We start from the raw sequence: 26,467 nt of genomic DNA, 5'->3' as shown, positions 1-26,467 counted from the left end.
TTTGAGGCATCAAGGGATCACAAATTTAGCATTGGAGGGCAGCGTGGAGGGTAAAAATCGTAGAGGGAGACCAAGAGATGAATACGCTAAGCAGATTCAAAAGGATGTAGGTTGCAGTAAGTACTGGGATATGAAGAAGCTTGCACAGGATAGAGTAGCATGGAGAGTTGCATCAAACCAGTCTCAGGACTGAAGACCACAACAACAACAACAACAACAACACACATTGATAATCGACTGCAGCAATGACTGAACACCACTATCGCCAAATCACATGATAAATCCCAACATCCAGTGTTTGGCACATTTGTTAGTGACAAACTCATAACTTTCCTAGAGATTAAATATGTTTAAATACAGATTGAGCAAATTTCTAAAATCCCTTTTGTGAGAAGAGTAGCATTTATATAGGAATTTGGGGACTCTAGCATTGCTAATTTCCCATTTTCAGAACAGTGGTGTTGGTGGCAATACTGAAGACCATAATTTTCACATTTGACTCTATTTTCAGTATCCTAATGTTTTACATATGGTGTGTTTCAAATTTGAGTGTTGTGTTTACTTTCATTCAATCATTAAATGTTAGAAGCGACAGCAGCATGCAAGTTGTTGTTTTCATGAAAATTATGCTTCTGTTATGGCACAGAATAGTAAAGGTTACGGAATTAGAAATTTTTATTCAAACTCTTACACTGCCACAGGCAAAATCAAGTCATCCCAGAGACCGAGGTGGAAGCAGGAGGTGAGCCAGTATGTCACAAGTGGGTGAAGCCCTTGACACATTACAACACCATGTGCCTAGTGATTATACAAACTCAACATAAAGAAGACTGTGACAGAAAACCAAAGGAAGTGAGACACGCACATTCATTAGCTCCTGCACAGTCTATTAACTAGCCACAGATGTACTCAAGATGATGGACTTCACCTGATGAACTTCCTGCTGCTCGCCACCTACCATCTACTGACAGAGAAACTAGCTGTCTACTGTCAACACCACATCACAGAGTGCTGCCAGTACTGAACTTCAACGTGGAGGCCACCAACAGGACATCTTGGGGTCCATATTCCTGTTCTACATCCAGGCACCTCTGGGTGCTGAAACCTATCAGATCAGTAGGGAGGAGGTCAACCAACCACACAACTACCAACAACAGGTACACTGCTGATGAGTCAAGGGTCATCACAGCACTCTGAGTGGGACTGAGAACACTTCAGCAGCCAGCACGAGACCATTTTGTCCTGGGCAACGGCCATGCCTGCTCGCCAGCAACTCAACGTGGTGCCGAGGTTGGTAACACCTCACCTGTGCATGCACATGCTCATCTGACTCGACAGACATCAGCTAGAATCCTACACACAGCTGAATGAAGTATCAGCTGAGGCTGGTGCAGAAGAATGATGACTTGTAAACATTGTGAATAAATGATTGAACTCAAATAATGTTTTACTAGTGTCAAATGTGCTTCCCAGGTTCCCAACAGCTATCATAACTTCGTGCAGAGGTATGTCTGCTTGGCCCCTGTGTACTTCTTTGCTTGTGTAGGTACTACAGGTATCCGTGAATCTATCAGGCAATTCTTTCAAAATTATTTTAAAGCCGAGTCAAGTTATAATACTTTAAAAATCATTTAGTTCTACTGCTTTCACTGTTATTTAAAGCTTTCCTTATCCATGTAAACATATTTTAGTAGGTATTTCTTTCCAAGATAATGTCACATTATGTTATGTTATGCACACAAATCTGGTGCACACAAGTGGTCAGAAAAAAGTGAACTCAATGAAAAATTTGTGAAAAGGCTACAGAAAAAAAAAAAAAATCAGTAGCTACTTTTTGCCAGAAGATATCCAGTGTTGAATATAAGTAATCCTTAAACATCAGCAGAAGCAGAAACAGAAACATGTTGAAAGTAGAAACCTAAGTTAACTGCATCTGGTGTAGGCATTTTGCCCCCTGATGCAGGAGATGTAAGCAAACAGAAGTCAGAGTCTGATGGATGTGGTGACTGTGACTGGAATCCAAGTGAACCTCGGCAATCGCCATACCCATTTAATAACCAGGATGAATATAGAATTGTTAGAAAGGGCATTTCAAGCACTGACGTTTGAACAGTTCAACGGTTTTTTGTCATACAGAATAGAAAACTTACGAAACATCACTTGTATTCCCAATGCTCTATCAATTAATTTGAAGTAAAACAAAGATTGGCTTGTGAGGAGTCACCACCATAAAAAACTCTTATGTTGATCATGCTCATTATTTCAGAATGATCCCAAAAAGCCTGTTACATCTAGGTTAGCTGACCTACATGAAGGATTTGACTACACAAAAATAACTTGGAAAAAGCTATACGCTATTATTCCTGACCATGAGAATAGTTTGTTGCATAAAAATAATTATTTAGCATAGAGATGTTATGAACAAAGTGCAGTACATAGCAGTGTGCATTGCATTTTCCAGAAACTATTTCTGAAAGAATTTTACATGTTACTATATTTTTGGCCTCACAAAATTTGCCTTTTAGGGGAAGTTGCCACCAATTCCGAGCCAGATAATGGTAACTTCTTGGGTTAATTGAGTTATTGGCTAAATATGACCCACTTTTTATACCATTTATGTTAAAAGCTGTACAAAGAAACACTATTTATCTCAGAGAGCACAGAACGCACTTTTATCATTGTAAAGGTATAATATATTAAAGAAAATCTTTAAGGCAGGAGGCTCTGTATTTTTCATTTATCTGTGTTGTTCTTCCAGATGTGTCTCAGACCAAACAGAATATTCTGATTTTAAGACACCTTTTTAACAAAGAGGAAAATAAATGGAAAATTCATGAGAGGTTTCTGGAATATTCTGATTTGCAGAAAAAGCCAGGTGATGCAGATAGTAACGTTATCATAGATGTATTTCACAAGCATTGAGTTGATTCACAGTACTGTCATCCATGACCATCATCGCCAGGGAGGGATGGGGAAGGTATCCCCCCCCCCCCACCTCCCCCACTATTTTTTGAAAAGTAATTTCAATTTTTGAGTCTTAGTTAACAAAAAGTGATACAATTGAATGAACATATCCAAGCTAAACAATTACACATATTAAAAGCTCTTGTGTAGAAGGAATTAATGGTTTGTAGGATTTGCTAATGTGTCAGTGAACCAAATCTCCTTATATTATTCACTAAAAAGATAGTATTCCAAATCTAGTGATGAAGGAATGGGGTAGATAAGCATGAATATGCTTGGTTTTGCTGTAGGTATGTAGGAGGAGTGGCCAGAGGCAGATGGCTTACAATCGAACCCCACATGACAATCACTTGCAGTTTTACTGCTCTACAACATCTGTCTTCAATAATGATGCAGCAGAGGCTCAACCATGTAGCAGTTTGCAGTGTGCACAAGCTGCTGTTGGTTCAAATAGACTTAAGAATGTTGCTAAAATATTCATATCCAATTTTGGCTACAGGAGAAATGTAGTGGATTACAATAAGGTGAACTTTGCAAGATTATTTCGCCTTATGTTCCTAACACCATATTATACAACTTTTTTTATACTTGGTAAAATACATTTTAATCCAGGCTGAAATTTGCATGCTTTAGGAGTTTTAAGTGGCACCGAAATATATCACACGAGGCATTCAGAATGCTCCAAAAGGTGGTTTTCAGTCCTTATTTTTTGCAACTCTTTTCAAGGGATCTCCTGTTTAGACCCCTTGTGATCAAAACCCTATCTACTGATTTGCCCTCCCCAATAATTTAGAGTTGGTGACATTCATGCAGTCATGGTCAGTGCTTTGATAATGGATCATGTATGGCTGGGCAAATAAAAGATGTGCAAGCAAAGATTGAAGACATTTATCCACTGGCAACCTTTTCTCCTTGTGTGACTCATAATTGGAACTTGGTAGGAGAAGTAATTTAATAGTAGGCACATTCTTCATGTGTTTGAACCAGTTGCATAATTTCTTCAGGCAATTAAAATACACTGGCTGTCAATCTCTTCATCAGCTGTCTGAAACAAGATGGAGCTCAAGAATTAAGGCAGTGAAACCTACAGCAGAAAAATTACCAAAATTAATGGAAGCTTTAAATGCACAAAGAGACAGTGCAGTTTGTCTCATGATGGGACAGCAGAAGCATACAGACTGATCAATTATTTATCAGGAACACTGATTCTCTTGAATGTTTGGGGGGAGACTTTAGACCATTGAATGTAAGAAGTTTGATTCCACAGTTGAAAGATATATTCCTTGATACTGAAATGAAAAATCTTAAATGTCTTATGGTTTCCACAGATAAGGATGTAAGAGCTCTCTTGCCTGAATTCTTAAGCAGAGCTAAAACAAATGGCTACTAAAACTGGGACCAAGGCAGTTTTTTTCAAAAATGAGAGACAGGAGAAGGAAGGTTTTCTTTTACGAATCTGCTTGGGTAGTAATGGAGTGCCTGACACACTCCAAGAGGAAACTGAAGAACAATTTCAAAAAGAGGATTCTGACGTAATCACATACAAGATTGTTTCTCAGATTGATTCTCAGTATGAAGAAATGAGAAATATTTGTGCAACTTTTGAAGCCGTTCTCAGGATAAACACACTTAAAAAATTAATTAGAACTTCTCCTGATGATATGAGTGATAATCTTATTAAAGAAATACAAATGTTCAATTAAGTGAGAGTAGCTGCTTCTCCAGATTTGACAAAAACAACAGAACACAAACGTCTTCTATTTCCTCTGCTAGATGTAATCTGTAAGTTGAGGACTGCACTCAGAATTTTCATTATGCCAAAATTGACTGTTGCTTCAGGTGAGAGAGGATTTAGTACATTAGAATTAATAAAAAGTCATTTGAGATCCACTTTAGGCCAAGAGAAATTTAATCATCTGGCTATGATATCAATAAGGCACGAACTTCGTTCTAACATGAGCTTCAGTGATGTAGTGGATAACTTTATCAGCGGCAAGAATAGAAGATTCAATGTTCCATCTACACTTGCCCGAAACTGTTTAGCTGACCCTGATAGTATCAACCAGACATTTTAAATCAAGCTAACAAAGTACACTGCACATTATTATTGTGTGTACTAATGTTTGTATAGATTCAATTATTAAATGAACTGTTGACAGTGCACTGTGCAGGTAGTATGTATTTACTGCTCACATAGTACAGAAGAATCAGTATTTGTGATAATGAATTGTCATGGGCTGAGAAGGCTTGGGGATACTCACAAAAGTTTGTCTAGGGGCCCACGAAATCTACGGGTGGCCCTGTTTGAGGATCAGTGTACAGAGGCTCCAACAAGATATCAACTGCCAATTCAGCCATTCACACAGTCTACTGTCAAGTGGTGATATAGTTACCCTAGTTGAGAATAAGTTATCGGAAGGCACACACAAAGGACCGTGATATCAAAAAGATATTAGACAGTCAAATACCAGATAAAGAAATCATTTAATTAAAGAATAATAAGTAACAATGACACTACTGATTGAATAAGCTACTCATTTCCATTCAGATTTTATAAGCTAAATGCATAAGAAAAAGTCTTAAATCCTGCATACTTGCTCCTTTTTTTAATGCAGACCAGGAGACGTAATAACAATTTCTGATGACCTTTTATGATTGGTAATATTTTACCATGCCATGGCTCAGGTGGACTTTTGTTGTATGCTCTTGCTCGCTCAATTATAGGCACAATGTCACTAGATCGAAGACAGAGCTTCTCTACATCTTTCACCCACTGGGCCTGTAATGATTCATCATCAGACTTATCTGGTGTCTTCAGTTCACCACCTGAAAATACAGCAAATTATATTTTACAGAAGAAAAAATGTTACATCATAATGACATGCCTGGGCAAAGTTACTACCCAGGTTACAGTAGAAACTGAGGGGGGGGGGGGGGGGGGGGAGTTAGTTGTGTATGGGAGTGGACTGAAGAGAATGGCTAAGACGTACTTCATTGAGACATTCGCTGACAAGTGAAAGCATTACTGGTCAACATAAAAAAACTCTTCCAGGTTTTATGGGTATTCTTCAATCATATTCTAATTATTTAAATTTAGAAATGTAGAGAACACTTCATATTTTTCTAATTTCTTACACAATTACAACTAAGGAAGTTAGTGTATTAAAAACTATTTGTCAAGGGGTAGGCATTATCTTCAACAATTGAACTGTAACTACTAATATCAGTAACTTTTTGATATTCAAACAGTAGAGTCAGCTGATCTGGCAAGATTTCTCATAATTTGTGGTATGTTTGTTGGTTTGCAGCCACATCCTAAAATCAAATTGACATAATATTTTGGCACACAAACACAGGTTTTCACATTAGCCTGAACTGATCTTCTATCTATTTGCATCTCTAAAGATATGGGAAATTTATCTAGCTTTGAATCTGTAATTAGTTTCTGAAAAGACATGAGATGAGCAAACACATTTATGGTATCAGCATTAAGTCAGCAGTTAATTTGTTTTCCAATATCTAAAGTAAGTAGCTTTACTCCAACAATGAAGCTGAAATTATCTGGCTTTCTTCATATTTTCTTTTCTCATTTCCATAATTTAAGATGTTATATTTACAAGCACTATATTATCAATACGAGTCAAACATATCAGTTATCACAGCTACTGACAGATACATATTTGATAGGAGCAGAAAACACTTGAGTATACTGGATGCTAAGTGACAAGAATCAAATGTTTTTTCTCATAATTCTGGGTCAACAGCATAGTCACTTGAGGAAAAGTAAATAACCTAGATTTCTGTAATAAAACATGTAAGATAGGTAACAACATGTTTCAGGGTAGCACCAAAAAATTCACAAATGTTTAATAATAATACTGATTTTTTAAGAACTTTTGATTTGTTTGTTTTACAATGATACACAAAGAAAAAAATATGAATCAAAATAATCACACAAAAATATACAGAAGTAACATTTCTAAGCCTTTCATTACAAGAGTCCACAGTTGAATAAATTATTTTTAAATAGTACCTACACCCTGAAAGCAAATTTTGTTATTTACTCCCTTGTAAAGAGTAAATGAATCAAAAGGAAGATTTCTAGCTTTCGGAATTGTCAACCTGGGTGCTTAGTGACCTTCTCCAACAAATCCACCTTTCCTCCTTGAGTAAGGAATGCACAATTTGATATAGAATCAGCCAAAGTTGCAAGAGTCACTTTTTATTTTGTCACTGACTAGTTTTGTGTTACCAGAACCCACTTTCAAATTAACCAGACCGACTAAACAGTATTTTCCAAAACAGCATATAAACTACGTCAAGATTATACATATGCGTATCACAAAGTCAAGTGCAACCATGAAGGGTGACAAAACAAACATATATGAGTTATATGTCTGTTCTGTCACTGTTCATGGTTAAAATTGACTTTGTTACATGAATACGTATAATCTTGACATGGTTTATATGCTATTTGAGAAAATGCTGTTTTGTCTACCTGGATGATTTGAAAGTGGGATCTGGCAACCTGAAACTAGTCATCAGTTACATAAAAAGTTAATAATGCAACTTTGACTGTTTCTGTACTGAACTAATTAACACTAGTTCCTGTCCTGTAATTAATCCAGCATGATGGAAATCCATAAAAGGAATATACAAGTTCCATAAGCTTTAAATAGTTTATACTACTCTTAAATGTTTCTATCGAAAGTTCCTTGAATTTCATCTCCTGCACATATGGCTGGCAATCTGAACTGTAAACAGCAAGTGTTCCAAAATGATTACTCTGAAAAGTTCTCGATGTAAAATCTTCCCATGAAGAGGTACACTACAGTACTATCCACTATCAAATGAAATATTGAAACCTTCAATTTCTCTCTCACTTTGATTTATCATCAGAGAAGCGCAATCAACAAAACAATACATCTTACCACCTTAAAACACTTTGCGTAAATAGTGATATCTTGTGGTGTTTTAATATGATTAGGAGTGTATATAATGTACTTCCAAATACTTAACATACGAGATTTAGGTCCAAGTACATCAGGATTTATGCTAACCTTCCAACTTTCTCAAGAGAAAAATACTGTAAACATTTTCTAAAGAATGTTAAAAAAAAATTACCCATGTCCAAGCTAGATTACATCACGAAAAAGTTTTATCTGAAAAGTGTGATATGACTACGAAGCTTTTACAGTAAGCAACTTGGCATCAGAGCTACCTCACTTTCATGTACAGAAGGAGAGGTCGTTGTGGTCTTCAGTCCTGAGACTGGTTTGATGGAGCTCTCCATGCTACTCTATCCTGTGCAAGCTTCTTCATCGCCCAGTACCTACTGCAACCTACATCTTTCTGAATCTGCTTCGTGTATTCATCTCTTGATCTCCCTCTACGATTTTTACCCTCAACGCTGCCCTCCAATACTAAATTGGTGATCCCTTGATGCCTCAGAACATGTCCTACAAACCGATCCCATTTTCTAGTCAAGTTGTACCACAAACTCCTCTTCTCCCCAATCCTATTCAATACCTCCTCATTAGTTATGTGATCTACCCATCTAATCTTCAGCATTCTTCTGTAGCAGCACATTTCGAAAGCTTCTATTCTCATCTTGTCCAAACTATTTATTGTCCATGTTTCACTTCCATACATGGCTACACTCCATACAAACACTTCCAGAAACGACTTCCTGACACTTAAATCTATACTCGATGTTAACAAATTTCTCTTCTTCAGAAACGCTTTCCTTGCCATTGCCAGTCTACATTTTATGTCCTCTCTACTTCGACCACCATCAGTTATTTTGCTCCCCAAATAGCAAAACTCCTTTACTACTTTAAGTGTCTCATTTCCTAATCTAATTCCCTCAGCATCAGCCAACTTAATTCGACTACATTCCATTATCCTCATTTTGCTTCTGTTGATGTTCATCTTATAGCCTCCTTTCAAGACACTGTCCATTCCGTTCAACTGCTCTTCCAAGTCCTTTGCTGTCTCTGGCAGAATTAGAATGCCATCGGCGAACCTTAAAATTTTTATTTCTTATCCATGGATTTTAATACCTACTGCGAATTTTTCTTTTGTTTCCTTTACTGCTTGCTCAATATACAGATTGAATAACATCGGGGAGAGGCTACAACCCTGTCTCACTCCCTTCCCAACCACTGCTTCCCTTTCATGTCCCTTGACTATTATAACTGCCATCTGGTTTCTGTACAAATTGTAAATAGCCTTTCGCTCCCTGTATTTTACCCCTGCCACCTTCAGAATTCGAAAGAGAGTATTCCAGTCAACATTGTCAAAAGCTTTCTCTAAGTCTACAAATGCTAGAAATGTAGGTTTGCCTTTTCTTAATCCTGCTTCTAAGATAAGTCATAGGGTCAGTATTGCCTCACGTGTTCCAACATTTCTACGGAATCCAAACTGATCTTCCCCGAGGTTGGCTTCTACCCATTTTTCCATTCGTCTGTAAAGAATTTGCATTAGTATTTTGCAGCCGTGACTTATTAAACTGATAGTTCGGTAATTTTCACATCTGTCAATGCCTGCTTTCTTTGGGATTGGAATTATTATATTCTTATTGAAGTCTGAGGGTATTTCACCTGTCTCATACATTTTGCTCACCAGATGGCAGAGTTTTGTCAGGACTGACTCTCCCAAGGCTGTCAGTAGTTCTAATGGAATGTTGTCTACTACTGGGGCCTTGTTTCGACTTTGGTCTTTCAGTGCTCTGTCAAACTCTTCACGCAGTATCGTATCTTCCATTTCATCTTCATCTACATCCTCTTCCCTTTCTATAACATTGCCCTCAAGTACATTGCCCTTGTATAGACCCTCTATATACTCCTTCCACGTTTCTGCTTTCCCTTCATTGCTTAGAACTGGGTTTCCATCTGATCTCTTGATATTCATACAAGTGGTTCCCTTTTCTCCAAAGGTCTCTAATTTTCCTGTAGGCGGTATCTATCTTACCCCTAGTGAGATAAGGCTCTACATTTGTCCTCTAACCATGCCTTCTTAGTTATTTTGCACTTCCTGTCGATCTCATTTTTGAGATGTTTGTATTCCTTTTTGCCTGCTTCATTAACTGCATTTTTATATTTTCTCCTTTCATCAATTAAATTCAATATTTCTTCTGTTACCCAAGGATTTCTACCAGCCCTTGTATTTTTACCTACTTGATCCTCTGCTGCCTTCACTGCTTCATCCCTCAAAGCTACCCATTCTTCTTCTACTGTATTTCTTTCCCCCATTCTTGTCAATTGTTCCCTTATGCTCTCTCTCAAACTCTGTACAACCTCTGGTTCTTTCAGTTTATCCAGGTCCCATCTCCTTAAATTTCCACCTTTCTGCAGTTTCTTCAGTTTTAATCTACAGTTCATAACCAATAGATTGTGGTCAGAGTCCACATGTGCCCCAGGAAATGTCTTACAATTTAAAACCTGGTTCCTAAATCCCTGTCTTACCATTATGTAATCTATCTGAAACCTGTCAGTATCTCCAGGCTTCTTCCATGTATACAACCTTCTTTAGTGATTCTTGAACCAACTGTTAGCTATGATTAAGTTGTGGATTGGATTGGATTGTTTGGGGGAAGAGACCAAACAGCGAGGTCATCGGTCTCATCGGAGTAGGGAAGGACGGGGAAGGAAGTTGGCCGTGCCTTTTCAAAGGAACCATCCCGGCATTTGCCTGGACCGATTTAGGGAAATCACGGAAAAGCTAAATCAGGATGGCCGGACGGGGGATTAAGTTGTGCTTTGTGCAAAATTCTACCAGGCGGCTTCCTCTTTCATTTCTTACCCCCAATCCATATTCACCTACTACGTTTCGTTCTCTTCCTTTTCCTACTCTTGAATTCCAGTCACCCATGACTATTAAATTTTCATCTCCCTTCACTATCTGAATAATTTCTTTTATTTCATCATACATTTCTTCAATTACTTCGTCATCTGCAGAGCTAGTTGGCATATAAACTTGTACTACTGTAGTAGGCGTGGGCTTTGTGTCTATCTTGGCCACAATAATGCGTTCACTATGTTGTTTGTAGTAGCTTACCCGAACTCCTATTTTTTTTATTCATTATTAAACCTACTCCTGCATTACCCCTATTTGATTTTGTATTTATAACCCTGTATTCACCTGACCAAAAGTCTTGTTCCTCCTGCCACCAAACTTCACTAATTCCCACTATATCTAACTTTAACCTATTCATTTCCCTTTTTAAATTTTCTGACCTACCTGCCTGATTAAGGGATCTGACATTCCATGCTCCGATCCGTAGAACACCAGTTTTCTTTCTCCTGATAATGACGTCCTGTTGAGTAGTCCCTGACCGGAGATCCGAATGGGGCACTATTTTACCTCCAGAATATTTTACCCAAGAGGACGCCATCATCATTTATCCATACAGTAAAGCTGCATGCCCTCAGGAAAAATTACGGCCGTAGTTTTCCCTTGCTTTCAGCCGTTTGCAGTACCAGCACAGTAAGGCCATTTTGGTTAGTGTTACAAGGCCAGATCAGTGAATCATCCTGACTGTTGCCCCTGCAACTACTGAAAAGGCTGCTGCCCCTCTTCAGGAACCATACGTTTGTCTGGCCTCTAAACAGATACCCCTCCGATTTGGTTGCACCTACGGTACAGCTATCTGTATCGCTGAGGCACGCAAGCCTCCCCACCAACGGCGAGGTCTATGGTTCATGGGGGGAGGATTCAGTTAATTAGGAAATTATATAATGAAACTGAACAGTACTTACCAATGCTGTCACCCACAATAACAAATCGAAACCACGATCCACTTGCAGTTTCAACAAGCAGCAATGATTTAGGCTCCATTATAATTCCAGTTTCCTCTAAAACTTCACGTTTCACTGCTTCCTAAAATAAACACACATTGTAAATAATGAGAGCACATGCACTGACATTTAAAACATAAGCAATTGTGGTAATAAAAATCTTCACTGACGACACCTTACTACAAAGCAATGAAAGTCAGAAGTAGCATGGCTATAATGAGTTCAAAAAATTGTTTAATGATATTCTGTTTTTCTACTGAAACAAAATCATCATCCAAATATAAAGAGAAACAACACTTTAAAGTATATATGTCTATTTGAAAGTTTGTTTAAAATTTCAGAACGCTTCTGCTCTCATTCTGAGAGAGAGTCCAATATACAATAAATAATTTTCAATTAAAAGAAGACCACTCACCGAAAACTAGAACTGCTGAATCATCGAAAGTCACACACAAAAGGAAACAAAATTTGCTAGCTTATGGAGTAATCCTTTTCTGAGTTAGACCCCCCCCCCCCTGCCAATCCCACATACACCTATGGTCCCACATGGTGCTGGCTGGATGCACAGTGCTGCATTTTGGCAGATGAACTAGGTTGTGATGCAGGTTGTGTTGGGCGGCTTGGGTAGAGGAACAGAGAGGTGGGAGGCAGGAAGAGGGGTTAACAGTGGGTGTCTAGTGGCTCAGAGGGAGGCAGCCGGTTTGCTGGTGATAGGGAGGGGAGGCATCTGTATGGGCTAGGCATGTGGTGCACGGCCTGTGGGGCTGGTGCAGAGTAGGGCACACTGAAGTCAAGACGTCAGGACGATGAATTTGGGAGGGCGTGACAGGACACAGGAAGGGGAAACTGGGGAGGCAATGGATTATCAGAGATTGAGACCAGGACGATTACATGGGCAAAGGATGTGTTGCAAGGATAACTCTCATCTGTATAGATCAGAGAAGCTGGTGGTGGATGGAAGGGGCCACATGGTTCCGGTTGTGAGGCAGCCATTGAAATCCATCATGTTATACTCAACTGGCATATTGTACCATCCAGTGGTCAACTTTGTTGTTGGCAAAATTTTGGCAGTGGCCATTCACGCTGGTGGACAGCAGCCGGTTGATAGCCATACTTACATAAACAGCTGTGCAGTGTTTGCAGCTGAATTGGTATACAACACAGCTGATTTCAAAGGTGGTCTGGACTCTGATGGCGTAGGGTAAGTCTGTATAAAGACTCAGGTAGGAAGTGCTGGGTGGGTGTACTGGGTATGTGCTACACCTTGGTCTACCACAAGGATAGAATTGTTGTAGCAAGGGGCTGAGAGTGGGAGAGGCATAGAGATGGACTAGCAGCATGTTGTGCAGATTGGATGGGCAACAAAACTATATTTTTGTAGTGGTGGGAAGGATATTGGGTAGGATGTCCCTCATTTCAGGGTATGGTGAGAGATAATCAAAGCAATGATGAGGGGTATGGTTCTATTGTTTTAGTCGAAGGTGACACTGGGTGACGAAGGGGTGCTCCTCTGTAGCTGATTCTTGGGTGTGGTGGGAGGACTGGGGGTATGTTAGGATATGGCACAGGAAATCTGTTTGCGGACTAGGTTTGGGGGCTAGTGCTTGTCGGTGAAGGCCTTGTGAGACTCCAACATACCAAGCAAGGGAGTTCTTGTCACAGATATGTCGTGCATGGGTGGCTAGGTTGTATGGGGGGAATTTTTTGGTGTATAAGGGATAGCAGCTGTCAAAATGCAGGCAGGGTGGCGATTATTGGGCTTAATGTGGACAGATGAGTGAATGGAACCATAAGAGAGGTGGAAGTCAATGCCCAGGACGGTGGCACGTTGGGTTGAGGAGGACAGGTAAAGTGGATGGGAGAGAACGTATTGAGGATGTGAAGGAATGAGGATAAAGTGTTTTAACTAGTGTCCAGATCAAGAAGATATCATCAATGAACGTGAACCAGACTAGGTGTTGGAGGTTTTGGGAGGCTAGGAAGGCCCATGAACAGGTTGGAATAGGAAGGTGCTATATGGGTGCCCGTAACTGTGCCACAGACTTGTTTGTATACTTTCCCTTCAGAGGAAAAGTAGTTGCAAGTCAGAATATAGTTGGTAAGGTGAATACGGAATGAGGTGGTGGGTTTGATGTTTAATGAGGTTGGACTTGTCAAAGTTCTACTCTCCTTTTCCCGATCCCTACGTTGGAAACACTTCTTTGCATCCAATCCCTCCAACAAAAGCCAACCTAATCCCAACAGTGAATCTTGCCTCTCCCAGTTCATACCACCAGTCAAACATGATCTGGCCACCCCCCATCCTACCTAACCACCCCCTGGTCACCTTCCAGGAATTCCTTAGCCCCAGCTTGGCCTCACCATCTTTCTCCAGGTCACTTCCTATGAACACCAGCCTTTCAGCATAAGAAAGGACAGCCATAGACAACCTGAAAACAAATCCAGAACTTATCATCCATCCTGCAACAAAGGCTCTGCCATTGTTGTGATGAGTAGCAATGACTACCTGACAGAGACGTCCGCCAACTGTCCAACTCCTCCACCTACAAGCTCTTCCACAGAGATCCCATCCTAGAAGTCCAACATAACCTCCAATCCCTACTGAAATCCATAGGCCCTTCCCAGAGCATCTCCCCCAAGTCCATCTCTTTCTTCACCCCAACAACACCCCACACAGCACCTTATACATGCTCCCCAAATCCACAAACTCAACAACGCTGGATGTTCCATTCTAGCTGGCTACTGTGCTCCCACTGAAAGGATTTCCACTTGTGTTAACTACACCTCCAACCAATTGCCAGAAACCTAGCCTTCCACATCACCTACTCTCCACCATCCCCATCCCTTTACCTCCTGGGTCCTTACTCGTCACTGTCGATGTCACCTGACTAAACACTAACATCCCTCATGTCCATTGCCCTTGCCACTATCTAACACTACCTCTCCCAACGTGCTTCAGACTTCAAACTCACCATCTCTATCCTGACTCTCAACTACTTTTCCTTCATGATCTGGACTTGGAGCAAGACACCCTATCCTCATTCCTTCACAAGCTCAACACCTCTGCCACCCACTTCAGCCAGTCCTCTTCAAACCAATGTGCCACCTCCACGGTCATTTACCTCTACCTCTCTGATGGCTCCATCCACACCTCCGCCCACTTTACAGCCAACAACCGCTAACACTGGCAGCATTTCAACAGCTGCTATCCCTTCCAAACAACCTAGCCACCCATGGACGACATAGCTGCAGTGGCAAGAACTCCCATGCCCAGTATGGTAAGGATCTCATTAAGGCCATCACAGACAGGCACTAGCCCTCAAACCTAATCTGCAAACAGATTTCCTGTGCCATATCCTCACATTCCCCATTCTTCCACCGCCCCCAAGAATCACCACAAAGGAGCAGCCGTCACCACCCAATATCAGCCTGGACTAGACCAACTGAGCCATACCCTTTATCACTGCTTTAATTATCTCTCATCATACTCTGAAATGAGGGACATGGTACCCAATATCCTTCCCACCACCTCAAAAATATAGTTTTGTTGCTCACCCAGTCTACACAACATCCTACAAGTCCATCACTATGCCACTCTCACTCCCAACCCCTTGCTACAACAACCATATCACTGTAGTAGACCAAGATACAACACCTACCCAATCAACCCCACCCACCCTGCATTTCCTACACAAGTCTTTTTACAGGCTTCTCCTACCAGATCAGAATCAGGGCCACCTTTGAAATCAGCCATGTTGTATACCAGTTCAGCTGCAAACACTGCACAGCTTTTTATGTCGGTATGATTACCAACCAGCTGTCCAACAGTATGAATGGCCATGGACAAACTGTTGCCTAAAACACAGTTCACAACTGGATGGCATGATATGCAGTTGAGTATAACATGCTCATGCTCAAGTTCAGTGGGTGCTTCACAGCCTGAATCATCTTGATGATCCTTCCCTCTACCACCAGCTTCTCTGAACTATGCAGACGACAATTATCCTTGCAACACAGCCTTTGCTCCTATAATCATCTTGGCCTCAGTCTCTGATAACCCACTGTCTCCACACCCTTCCTCTGTCCTCTCACACCCTTCCAAATTCACCACCCCGACATCTCAACTTCAGTGTTCCCCACTCTGCACCAGCTCCAACCACCCTGCATCACATGCGTAGCCCATGCAGCTGCCACCTCTCTCCCCCACAATTGTAGCTGGCAAACCGGCTGCCTCCCTCCAAGTTGCTAGCCACCTACCCCAACCCCTCTCCCTGCTTTCTGCCTCTCTGTCCCTCTACCCACTCTACTTGACACAACCTCCACTACAATCTAGTCCACATGCCAGAATGCAGCATTGCGCATCCAGTCAAGCCATGTAGGAGCATAGGTGTTTGTTTGTTTGTTTGTGTGTGTGTGTGTGTGTGTGTGTGTGTGTGTGTGTGTGTGTGTGTGTGTGTGTATGTGTGTGTGTGTGTTGGAAGGGGGAGGGAGTGGGGTGTGACCTTGCACTCTAGCTCAAAAAAGTATTACTCCAAAAGTTAGCAAGTTTTCTTTCTTTTTGTTTGTGGCTGTTAACGATTCAATGTTTCTGCTTTTTGACAAGTGGTCTCCTTTATTCCAATGTCTCCACAAAATTCCAATATACAGGAAAGAGAAAACTTGAAATACAGAAACACCATAGTAGGCAACTGTTGTCATGTTGTGTGCTACAATTGCACTTTTTTCTCTCTTTTTTTGTAAGTGTTCTGACCACAGTCATGTCTACAGAAGAATGGGTCAGCTTCTAGGGTTTTATTTTTGGGGTAGCATTTATAGACTATACTTACCATGGACAATGTAATTTCTTTCTATTGATGGTGCTAAAAGAAATTTTTAGAAATGTTTATCCTGGGTTCTTCACATAGCTGATGATACATCATTTGTCACAGTTGGTAAGATTTCTGGCCCCCGGTAGCTGAGTGGTCAGTGCGACAGAATGTCAGTCCTAAGGGCCCGGGTTCGATTCCCGGCTGAGTCGGAGATTTTCTCCACTCAGGGGCTCGGTGTTGTGTTGTCCTAATCATCATCATTTCATCCCCATCAACGCGCAAGTCGCCGAAGTGGCATCAAATCGAAAGACTTGCACCCAGTGAACGGTCTACCTGACAGGAGGCCCTAGTCACACGACATTTTTTTTTAGTTGATCAGATTGTGGACAGCTACACTGCTACTGCTGCCTACACAATTATGCTGTCCCAAGACATGGATAGTGTTCCACAGCAGCTAATTTGTTGTGTAGAAGAATTTTAGAATGGCAAATGTTGTTCTACCCTCTTCCGTGTCATTACTACTGTCTGAAAATTGTTGTATTTTACATAAACATAGCATCAAATTTGTATTCTGAATATATACAAAAATATTTTATTGTTATTGTTGAAGATTAATCAAAGCTCTGAAAGACAGGATAAATAGCTTTCTGCATGAATTCAGAAATGAGCAGTACAACAGACAAATGATACAAATGATGCTGGAGGGAATGGAAGATTATTTTGTATGCCAAACCAAGGAATCAGCTGTTGTGTAACTCTGTGACACTCATGAATAAACACGCTATCAAATAACCCATGTGGCAGTATAGTTCATGAAGCAGTAGAAATGTCTCTTTCCCACACTCTCGGGACTTGTGATAACAGAAACAACATCAGTGTAGTATAGGATCCAGCACTAAGACTGTGTCAAATTTCTCAACACGGCATGGGAGCTTTGACAAGTTTGACAAGTAATTGCATTTGGGAGTGAAGTCCACATTTTGAGTCATTTTGACACCCTTAATGAAACACTGGAAAACTTTTACTTTTATACCAAAAAATACTACAATAACAGCAACTTAAGTTTCTCTGAACAATGTTCCACAGGTTGGACACAATCTCAGCTTCAATTAGGCACACTAAACATACTGAAGAGAAGTCTGTAATCCACAGGGAAATTAAGTTTCAAGTCCTGGTAAGGTCAATTCCTCTTAGGATTTCTATAGATTTCTAAATATATCCACAGGTGAACGATGGGATTCTGTTACTTTAACAACACATTTATTGATTCCTTATCCAATACACTCTTCCAAACTGTATAAGTTTTAAGTGATTACCATTGTACTTGTGGTTTAACTGAGATGTTCTCTTGGATTGTTAAGTTACAATTGTGACCTTATGTCCATCTAGCTATGGACAAAATTAAGCCATTTGTCAATTGCAATTCCAGTGCAGGTCATTGCCAGAAAAACAAAAAATATTTTCAAAAATGCTATGAAAAATAATTCTACCTTAAAAACTGCAGTGCCCTTAGAGAGAAAATTGAAAGTAAATAGGTGTATAAATCTGACAATAAAACTGAATTGTGTGAACACTTCCTCTTAGACATTAAAAAATTGTATGGCTCCTGAAAGGTCAAGGTTTACATACTATTCATTCCTGAACCAAAATATAAGCCACATAACAACTTTCACTTTGTATGGAGAGTACAATACGTATTTCATATTATTCACACAGGAAATGCATAGAGAGAAAAACAATAATACATGGAAAAAGACAGATTGCTACTCACTGTACAGAAGACATGTTGAGTTGCAGACACAATGATAAGGTCTTTTCATTGTGCCTGTCTGTAACTGGTGTCTTCTTTACAGTGAGTAGCAATCTACTTTTTTTCCTTATATCATTGATATTCCAACATGGAGTTTCCAATGTCTGATAGAGAAAAAACAAAAATTTTAAACTACATTGTCAGAAAACAATGAAAGATATCCTCATATAAAGTTCTAAACAAGTCAATTGGAAAGGGAGACCTTGTTGAAGCAAGCTTTCTTTCCTTTATCTTAAGAGACACAGACATCACCATCAGAGCTGGATTCAAGCTAATATCACAATCACAAATCTGCCAATTTCCTGCTCTGGTGCCTCTGTCAGTCAGACAATATTGTCAGAGGTAATATTTCCTAATGTTTTACAAATGTATCACTTTGTAATTAAAGTAAAGATTTTCCGATTATTCACACATAGTTCAACATGTTTCATTCTTTTGTTAACCCTTGAACACACACAAATGCTCTAAAGATTTTTTCAGAGACAAATTAGAAAAGTCCATTATCTTTTGCTGACACTGTGTTTTCACTTGAACAGTACATTTATTTATTTTCTTGACCTAGTTTCCATCACAGTTTTATACAAAGTAAGCTACTTATACTTATTTGTTAGTTCTAGCATTTTACCAAGAGAAATGACAGGTGGTGTTGATTGAAACATCACCGAGGTAGATAGAAAAATTCCACTCATTCAACCAGTCAAGTACAACAGACACAATTTTTTTAGTTCCAGTGAGTTTTAACTTCTGTAGAACACTGAAAATGTGACCTGCGTAAAACATATATAATGGAAACTTATTTGACCCCATAACGCAATCACAGATATCAAACATTACAGTAGATGGTGAATAGAAAGATGAGGCCCAATGAGCATATGCTATAAGCATTCAGTCGTGTGTAAAGCCTCTATTGGCTCAGTTCCTCTGTTGGACTGAGGGTATGTGGTGTGAAGACACTGGGCAAGATATTTGTAAGCAAGGTTATCATGTGTTCATACCATTTTGTTTTTATATCATCACAACAGAGAGTTAAAATAGACTTCATTGGAATGTCAACTACAGGGTGTGGCAGAGTTCACAGTAGGATATTAAAAACACACCATCAGGCAGTAACTGTAATTTATTTATTACTTCTTATGTCAATTAATAGTTAAAGGTATGCCATTTATTAATGTGTAAGTCATTGTCCATTGTGTGGATTACTTTTCGAATATGACTCCTGTCAAATGATGCCCCCTCTGCACAACACATTCATCTAGGCAGCATTGGAAACTTTCCATAACTCGGCGTAACTTATTCCCTGGGACACTGCTGACGGCAGTTCTAATGTGATTCTTCAACTCAGGAATGGCGGACAGAATTTGCATGGATTTCTTGCAATAGACATTTCCCGGCAGAGTAATTTCCCATTTTGGTGACATTTCCTGGCCTTGATCACCTGATCTTTCATGTGCAGAATTTTCCCTTTGGGGCTACCTGAAGCAAAAAGTGTTCCGAAAACGTTGTGCCACCATTCCCGAGTTGAAGGACTGCATCAGAACTGTCGTTGGCAATGTCCCAAGGAATATGTTATGCCGAGTTATGGAAAGCTTCCAATGCTGCCCAGATGAATGTGTTGTGCAGAGGACAGGAGTAATCCACACAATGGTCAATGACTTACACATTAGTAAATGGCATACCTTTAACTAATAATTGACATAAGAGGTAATAAATAAATTACAGTTACTGCCTGATGGTGTGTTTTTAATATCCCACTATGACTGCTGCTGCACCCTGTATTACGACTGTATGCACATACATCAATGTGTGAGTTTCTTCCCTTCATTAAGTCACAAAACTCATGCTTATTCATCCCCTCTTGATGCATTCCAGCAACAAGTAAATGGATCTGCGAGGCTACACAGAACACCTCAGAGGCACGTTCGCACTGCATATGTTATCCAGATAGATGACAACTAACAGTTATTATGTTTAGTAATATTGAATAGTGATAAAAGAAAGTGGGTCACTGGAAAGAACATGGATCGCTAGAGATAATTCAGTGAAGTTTGATCAACAGGTTTTGTTGGCCCTACACTAGCACTTACACAAGATACCAACATCACATAGCATCTGTTATGCACATTTTACACACCCCAACAGTTTCACTCTTACCACCCTTCCCCAACACTGGAGAAACTTACAGCTACAATGTGGACTACTGGAGTGGGAACAATCCTAATTTGTTAAGTCAAGATGGCTTTTCAGAGATAGCGGGGTGTAAGCATATGGTGTGGAATCACTTGTGGACATCTCACTGGTCCCACATTTCTTTCACAGCCATGTAACTGCGACATACTGCGACATACTACTAGCAGTTTCTCCACGATGAACTCTACTGTTGCTGGAACATGTGCCACTGCTGGCCCACTGCAGAACATGGTTTCAACACAAAGGGTCTCCACCACACTCATCAACGACTGTTCACAGCATCACTTCTGTTACTTATGCCAATAAATAGAAAGGAAGGATAAAAAGGTCCCCTCATCCAGCAGACTGCCCAGACTTACTTATTTGTTTTGTATAACGAACTGGGTGTGTAGAGGAACCAGCAAATCTCTACCACTTTTGACAGTTGATCACCGAGGTCTGTCAGTATATTAATAGGAAATATTCACACATCATCATAAAAAGAGTTGCACCCAGAAGTACCCAACCAATCTACTGCAAATGTGATGGATATTTTGAGTACCATCAGCTTTGCCAATGATTTTTTGCATCACTGGCTGTGCACTGTAGCAGTGGGGATGGGGTTGTGGCATCACACACATTAGTTGATATAAGATGGTCCCAAATGGTCGCACTGGCACTATGACAGCGAGTAGTGTCACGAGAGAGTCACCTGAACGTGTATTTTGCCCAGACTACACATTCGAGTGGCTGCCCAGATACACGAGTCCGCAGCTCATGGTCTAGTGGCTAGTGTTGCTGCCTCTGGATTATGGGGCCCCGGGTTTGATTCCTGGCCGGGTTGGGGAGTTTCTCTGTCTGGGGACTGGATTTTTGTGTTATCATCATCATCATCATCATCATCATCATCATCTATGGCAATGGCTAGATTGGACTGTGTAAAAATTGGGACTTTGTACGGGCACCGATGACCGAGTAGTTTAGCGCCCCACCAATCCAACCTCATCACCATCACCCAGATAGACGAGTTCAAGTGGGGACGCATCATGGGGTTGCAGAAGGCTGGTGGTCCTATTGTATTCCATGCCACACCAGTCGCATGGACACCACCATTGCCCATTGTCAACAACGATGTGTACAGGAAGGCTCACATGCACAACATATATCATCGGTCAATGTCTGGATGCACAGAGAAGAGTGCCATGTTGCTGATGATGATGATGATGATGAAGTTTGGAGGGCACACAACAGCAAGGTCTTTAGCACCTGTAGGGAGAGGGGGAGGGAGAGAGGGAGGGCGGGGAGAGGGAGAGGGAGAGGGGGAGAGAGAGAGAGAGAGAGAGAGAGAGAGAGAGAGAGAGTCATGAAGAGCAGTTTGTTATCTCCCATCAGATGTCTCACCAGCTGGGCATGGTGGTGTGGGGAGAGATATCCTATGGTTGCTGTCACCATTGGAATTCCTAATGGGCTCCAAACCAGCTGTACAGTACGTGGGGATGGTCTTGCAACCAGTGGCTCTGCCATTAGTGAATGCCTACGTTCATACTTTATTTCAACAGGACAATCGCTGTGCTCATAAATTGCCACATCACAAGTGTGCCTTGGAGCTGTGGATACTCTGACATGGCCAGCCACATCACCCAATCTCTCCTCGATCGAGAATGTGTGTGGTGCCATGGAGCATGTCATCAGGACTCCACCTCTGCCCACCGGTCTGCGGTAACTGCACACTCAGGTGCAAGTGGCATGGGACAGAGTATCACAGAACTGCATCCGAGACCCATACAGGTCCATGCCGTGATGTCTCTAATGCTTGAATTCACAACCATAGTGGCCTGATGCCATGCTAGCATGTCCATTTCATGGCTGTGTAGTGTAATAAATGTCGGTCCTTCGAAGTTGAAAGTGTAATCATTTTGTATGTGTGGTACCATCTACCTGCCTGCCAACAACGGTCACAATATGCCTTGTCATTCTGGGTGCAGCTCCTTCTATGAAAATCAGTGTATGTGGTGGGTTGTCTTCCCAGTGCCATATGCAGTCTGTATGAACCATGGAAGGTATGATTTTGAGCTGGTGTTCCACTCGAACCAATGGATCAAATGCAACGCTATTTACTGTCTCTTAGTCTCATACTAGTCCAGCCTATTACACAACATGATTGGTCATTTTCTGCACCAAATAAAAATAGCCTTTGGAAATGAGTACGTAATTTGTTGCATTCAAGATAGTAGGTGGGGATGATTGAGACAATATAATAATAATAATAATATTAATAATAATAATAAGGCTCCAACATGGGACTAACTTCCTTATGCTCAAGTCCTATTCACTACACTATCTTTAACTGAGTCCCTGCCACAGGACTTACTATAGATACTGGCTTCCAGTGGACAGATCCCAATAATACAATTTTTTCCTAGTTAATTCTGTGTATACAATATCTGTTGTACTGAATCTTTGTCATCATTGTCATTTCGCGAGTTCATTCTTTATTCCATTTTGAATCAAGAATGACTAACAACTGCTGTCTTGCAGTGCACAAACTCACTCATCCTGTTTTATACCTTGCTGCGTGAAGAGGTGATTATGTTTGTGTTATGTACATGAACAGCAGATTGCATAAAACTAGGATGAAATAGGCAAATAAGCCCCTCTATATATTCTACAAGTTTCTTAATTAAAATTTATTTATTGAACAAAAGCTGTCTAGATTATACAATTCCAGTTTGCTTTTAAAAGTAACTTTGGTTTCTGTCAGGCATTTTACAACACTGGGTACACAATGAAAAACAGTTAAATTTCTTCCTTTTTGAACTTCAATGGAGGTAATTATCATTTTTTGTAAACCGAAACAGATGTTTCACAACAGTCATCAAACAATGTGTGTGCCATGGAGCTTTAATTAGAATGCCTATTACTTTTAAGCAGTGAACAAAAGATGACTGCAGATGAGCATCACATATTATTCTCAAAGCAAGATTTTGACCATTGAACAGTTGCTTTCTGAAAATGGAAATGCCCTGTGTCATTATACCATAATAGTTTAGTGAACCTCTATGAAACATGGATCTTGCTGAGGTGTGGCTTGCAAGTCTCAATAATACGAATATCCATACTGTAGGAACAAACCACATTTGGGGCTTTCTGTGGGGATGCCAGGCTAACATATTGTTCCTGAAGAGAAACAGCACCTTTTCAGCAGTTGCAGAAGCAAAATTCTGGATGATTGACAGAACTGTCCTTTTAACATTAGCCAACAGTGACACGTTTGGTTGGTACTGCAAATGGCTGAAAGCAAAGGGAAATTATATCTACTATATTTCCCCGAGGAAATCCAGCTCTACCATATGGATTAATGATGACATCGTGTTGGGTAAAATATTTTGAAGGTAAAATAATCCCCCATTCAGACCTCCAATCAGTGACTACTGAGTAGGATATCCTCATCATCACAATAAACAAAACTTTCATTCTATGGGTCAGTGTATGGGAAGTTAGACCCCTAAACCAGGCATGTATGTAAGAGAACTGGAAAAGGGAGATGGATAACTTGTAGTTAAATATAGTGGAAATTAGTTAAGAGTGGTAACAGGGAGAAAAGGACCCTTGGTCAGGTAATTACCAAATTATAAATACAAAATCAAATACAGCCAATGCAGTAGTAGGTATAATAATGAATAAGAAAATAGGAATGGAGGTAAGCTCCTAGGAACGGCAAAGTGAACACATTTAATTGATGTACAATGAGATGGAAGTAAATATTATAGTTAAGTGAGGCAAACAGTCAAATTGTCATGGGAGACTGCAATTCAATAGTAGAAAAAGGAAGAGAAGGAAAAATAGTATAATAATGTGGACTATGGGGAAAAAAATGAATGAGGAACGCACCTCATGGAATTCTGCACAGACCATAATTTAATCATTGCAAACATTTGGTTTAAGAATCATGAGATGAAATACTGAATGCAGCACAGTATCAAACAGGTGAATACAAGTCCCATAAGGAACCCTTGGATAACACAGAAGATACTCAATTTAACTGACAAAAGAAGACAATACAAAAATGCAGTAAATTAAGCAGGCAAAAAGATATACACACATACAAAATGGGAATGACAGAAAGTGCAAAACCATTAAGAAAGAATGGCTAGAGGAAAAATGAAAAGCAGTTGAATGGAATGGGTAGTGTCTAGAATAGAAGTTACAAAATGAACAACAAAAGCAACACAAAGGTCATGGAATGTAGTCAAATTAAATCAGGTGATACCAAGAATTGGACTAGAAATGAGACACTAAAAGTAGTAGATGAGTTAGCTATTTGGGCAGCAAAATATCTGATGATGGTTGAACTGAGACAATATAAAATGCAGACTGGCAACAGCAGGAAAAGCGTTTCTGGAAAAAGAGAAATTTTTGAGCATCAAATATAAATTTAAATATGGAGAAGTGTTTTCTAAAGGTATTTGTTTGTATTGTAGTCTTATACAGAAGTGAAATGAGGATGATAAACACTTCAGACAAGAGGAGAATAGAAGTCTTTGAAATGTTGAGCTACAGAAGCATGCTGTAAATCTGATGGGCAGGTCAAATAACTAATGAAGAGATAATGAATTGAATTGTGGAAAAAAAGAAATTTATAGCACAACTTTATTAAAATAAGGGATCAATCCAGAGGCTTTCACAGAATAAACTAACAGGTAGAGCTGCTGCAAACCAGCCTTTGGACTGTAAACAACATCAACAACAACAACAACAACAACAACCAAAACTTCAGTGGATAAATGTAAGCAAAATGCATTTACATATTGTTTCCCTCAATGACTGTCAATGAGATAAAATTTTAAAAAGTACCAGACTTGGATGTTTTTAAAAGCTCTACATTGTCGTCTTCCAGTTTAAATTTTCATCTATGTATATATCTAAATGTGTCCCTTAAAATTAAAAGGTGCACAGTTTCCTGAAAATAGTTAAATCACTGTTTTATAATGGCAGTTTCTAGTAATATGTCACAGAACACCGACAATACATATCAGCACTGTTGTTTATAGTACGAAATAAATCACCAGCATTACTTTACATAACTGATGGAAATTTTGGTTGTTTCACACATCTCTCCCACCTACATCTCCATGACTTATTCATGTTACAGACCTTATCTTTTTCACTCCAAGGGCCCATCACAATTGCTACTGCTCTCATATCTTTGCTACCTGTTCTGAACTTGCTTCTGCAGCAATCTAACATCCTTGATCTGTATTTTCATTAAGTAAACAACTCTCCAGTCTCATCTGTCTTCAAACTTCACCCACTGAAAACATCTGGACACATATCCGAGAGACCAGCACACTGTAGCCAACATAACTGACCACCTCTGACACAGCTGAAGCAGCATAAATCATATTACCATAGCTGTCATTAAAGCTCAGTTTGATTCCATGGCCAGCTGAGTTAGGGCAACTGTTGCTGCCAGAGGTGACAGTTGTGTTAATTAAATCTTGCTGCTTGTATACTGCATATCACCTATAAATTTAATCATCTTTCCTACTATTCTTTAAATGTGTAATAAGTAAAATTTTGTTATTGCCGATTTTAATGGCCCAAAGAGCATTTTTCATTCTTGGGTCACAGAAATAGTTTCATTACCAGTTTAAAGTTCTTTTCAAGTCATTATTAAATGATTTTAAAACATTCCTTGCCAACGTAAGAGGCTAGGTGATAAGCTCACTTCAATTGACAAGTTACTATACAATGTATTAAAATCACCCAATGATGACTTCATAATTAGCTGAAACCGATGATTGAACTATTCATGTAATCCAAGCTTGAAAAGTACAATAAAACAACTTGTTTGCAAGATAATTACTGTGTCTCCATTACGCAGTATGTCTAGTCTGTGTTGATCTTGTTCATTCCTTGCT

General features: G+C 39.9%; 1 protein-coding gene across 1 annotated transcript in view; it reads right to left on the bottom strand.

The window, feature by feature from the left end:
- The window catches only part of LOC126248311 (8-oxo-dGDP phosphatase NUDT18), a 157,896-nt gene that overhangs the window by 46,703 nt on the left and 84,726 nt on the right, over window positions 1–26,467 (bottom strand). Inside the window, exons 3-4 of the mRNA XM_049949185.1 lie at window positions 11,724–11,844; window positions 5,559–5,790 (exon numbers count right to left, since the gene is read on the bottom strand). Coding sequence (XP_049805142.1) covers window positions 5,559–5,790; window positions 11,724–11,844 — 353 coding nt within the window. The remainder of the gene's footprint in view (window positions 1–5,558; window positions 5,791–11,723; window positions 11,845–26,467) is intronic.

This window comes from Schistocerca nitens, chromosome 3, assembly GCF_023898315.1.
Source record: "Schistocerca nitens isolate TAMUIC-IGC-003100 chromosome 3, iqSchNite1.1, whole genome shotgun sequence".
Classification (NCBI taxonomy): Eukaryota; Metazoa; Arthropoda; class Insecta; order Orthoptera; family Acrididae; genus Schistocerca; species Schistocerca nitens.
Note: the sequence above shows the minus strand (reverse complement) of the source record. Positions and strands in the feature narration are given on the sequence as shown.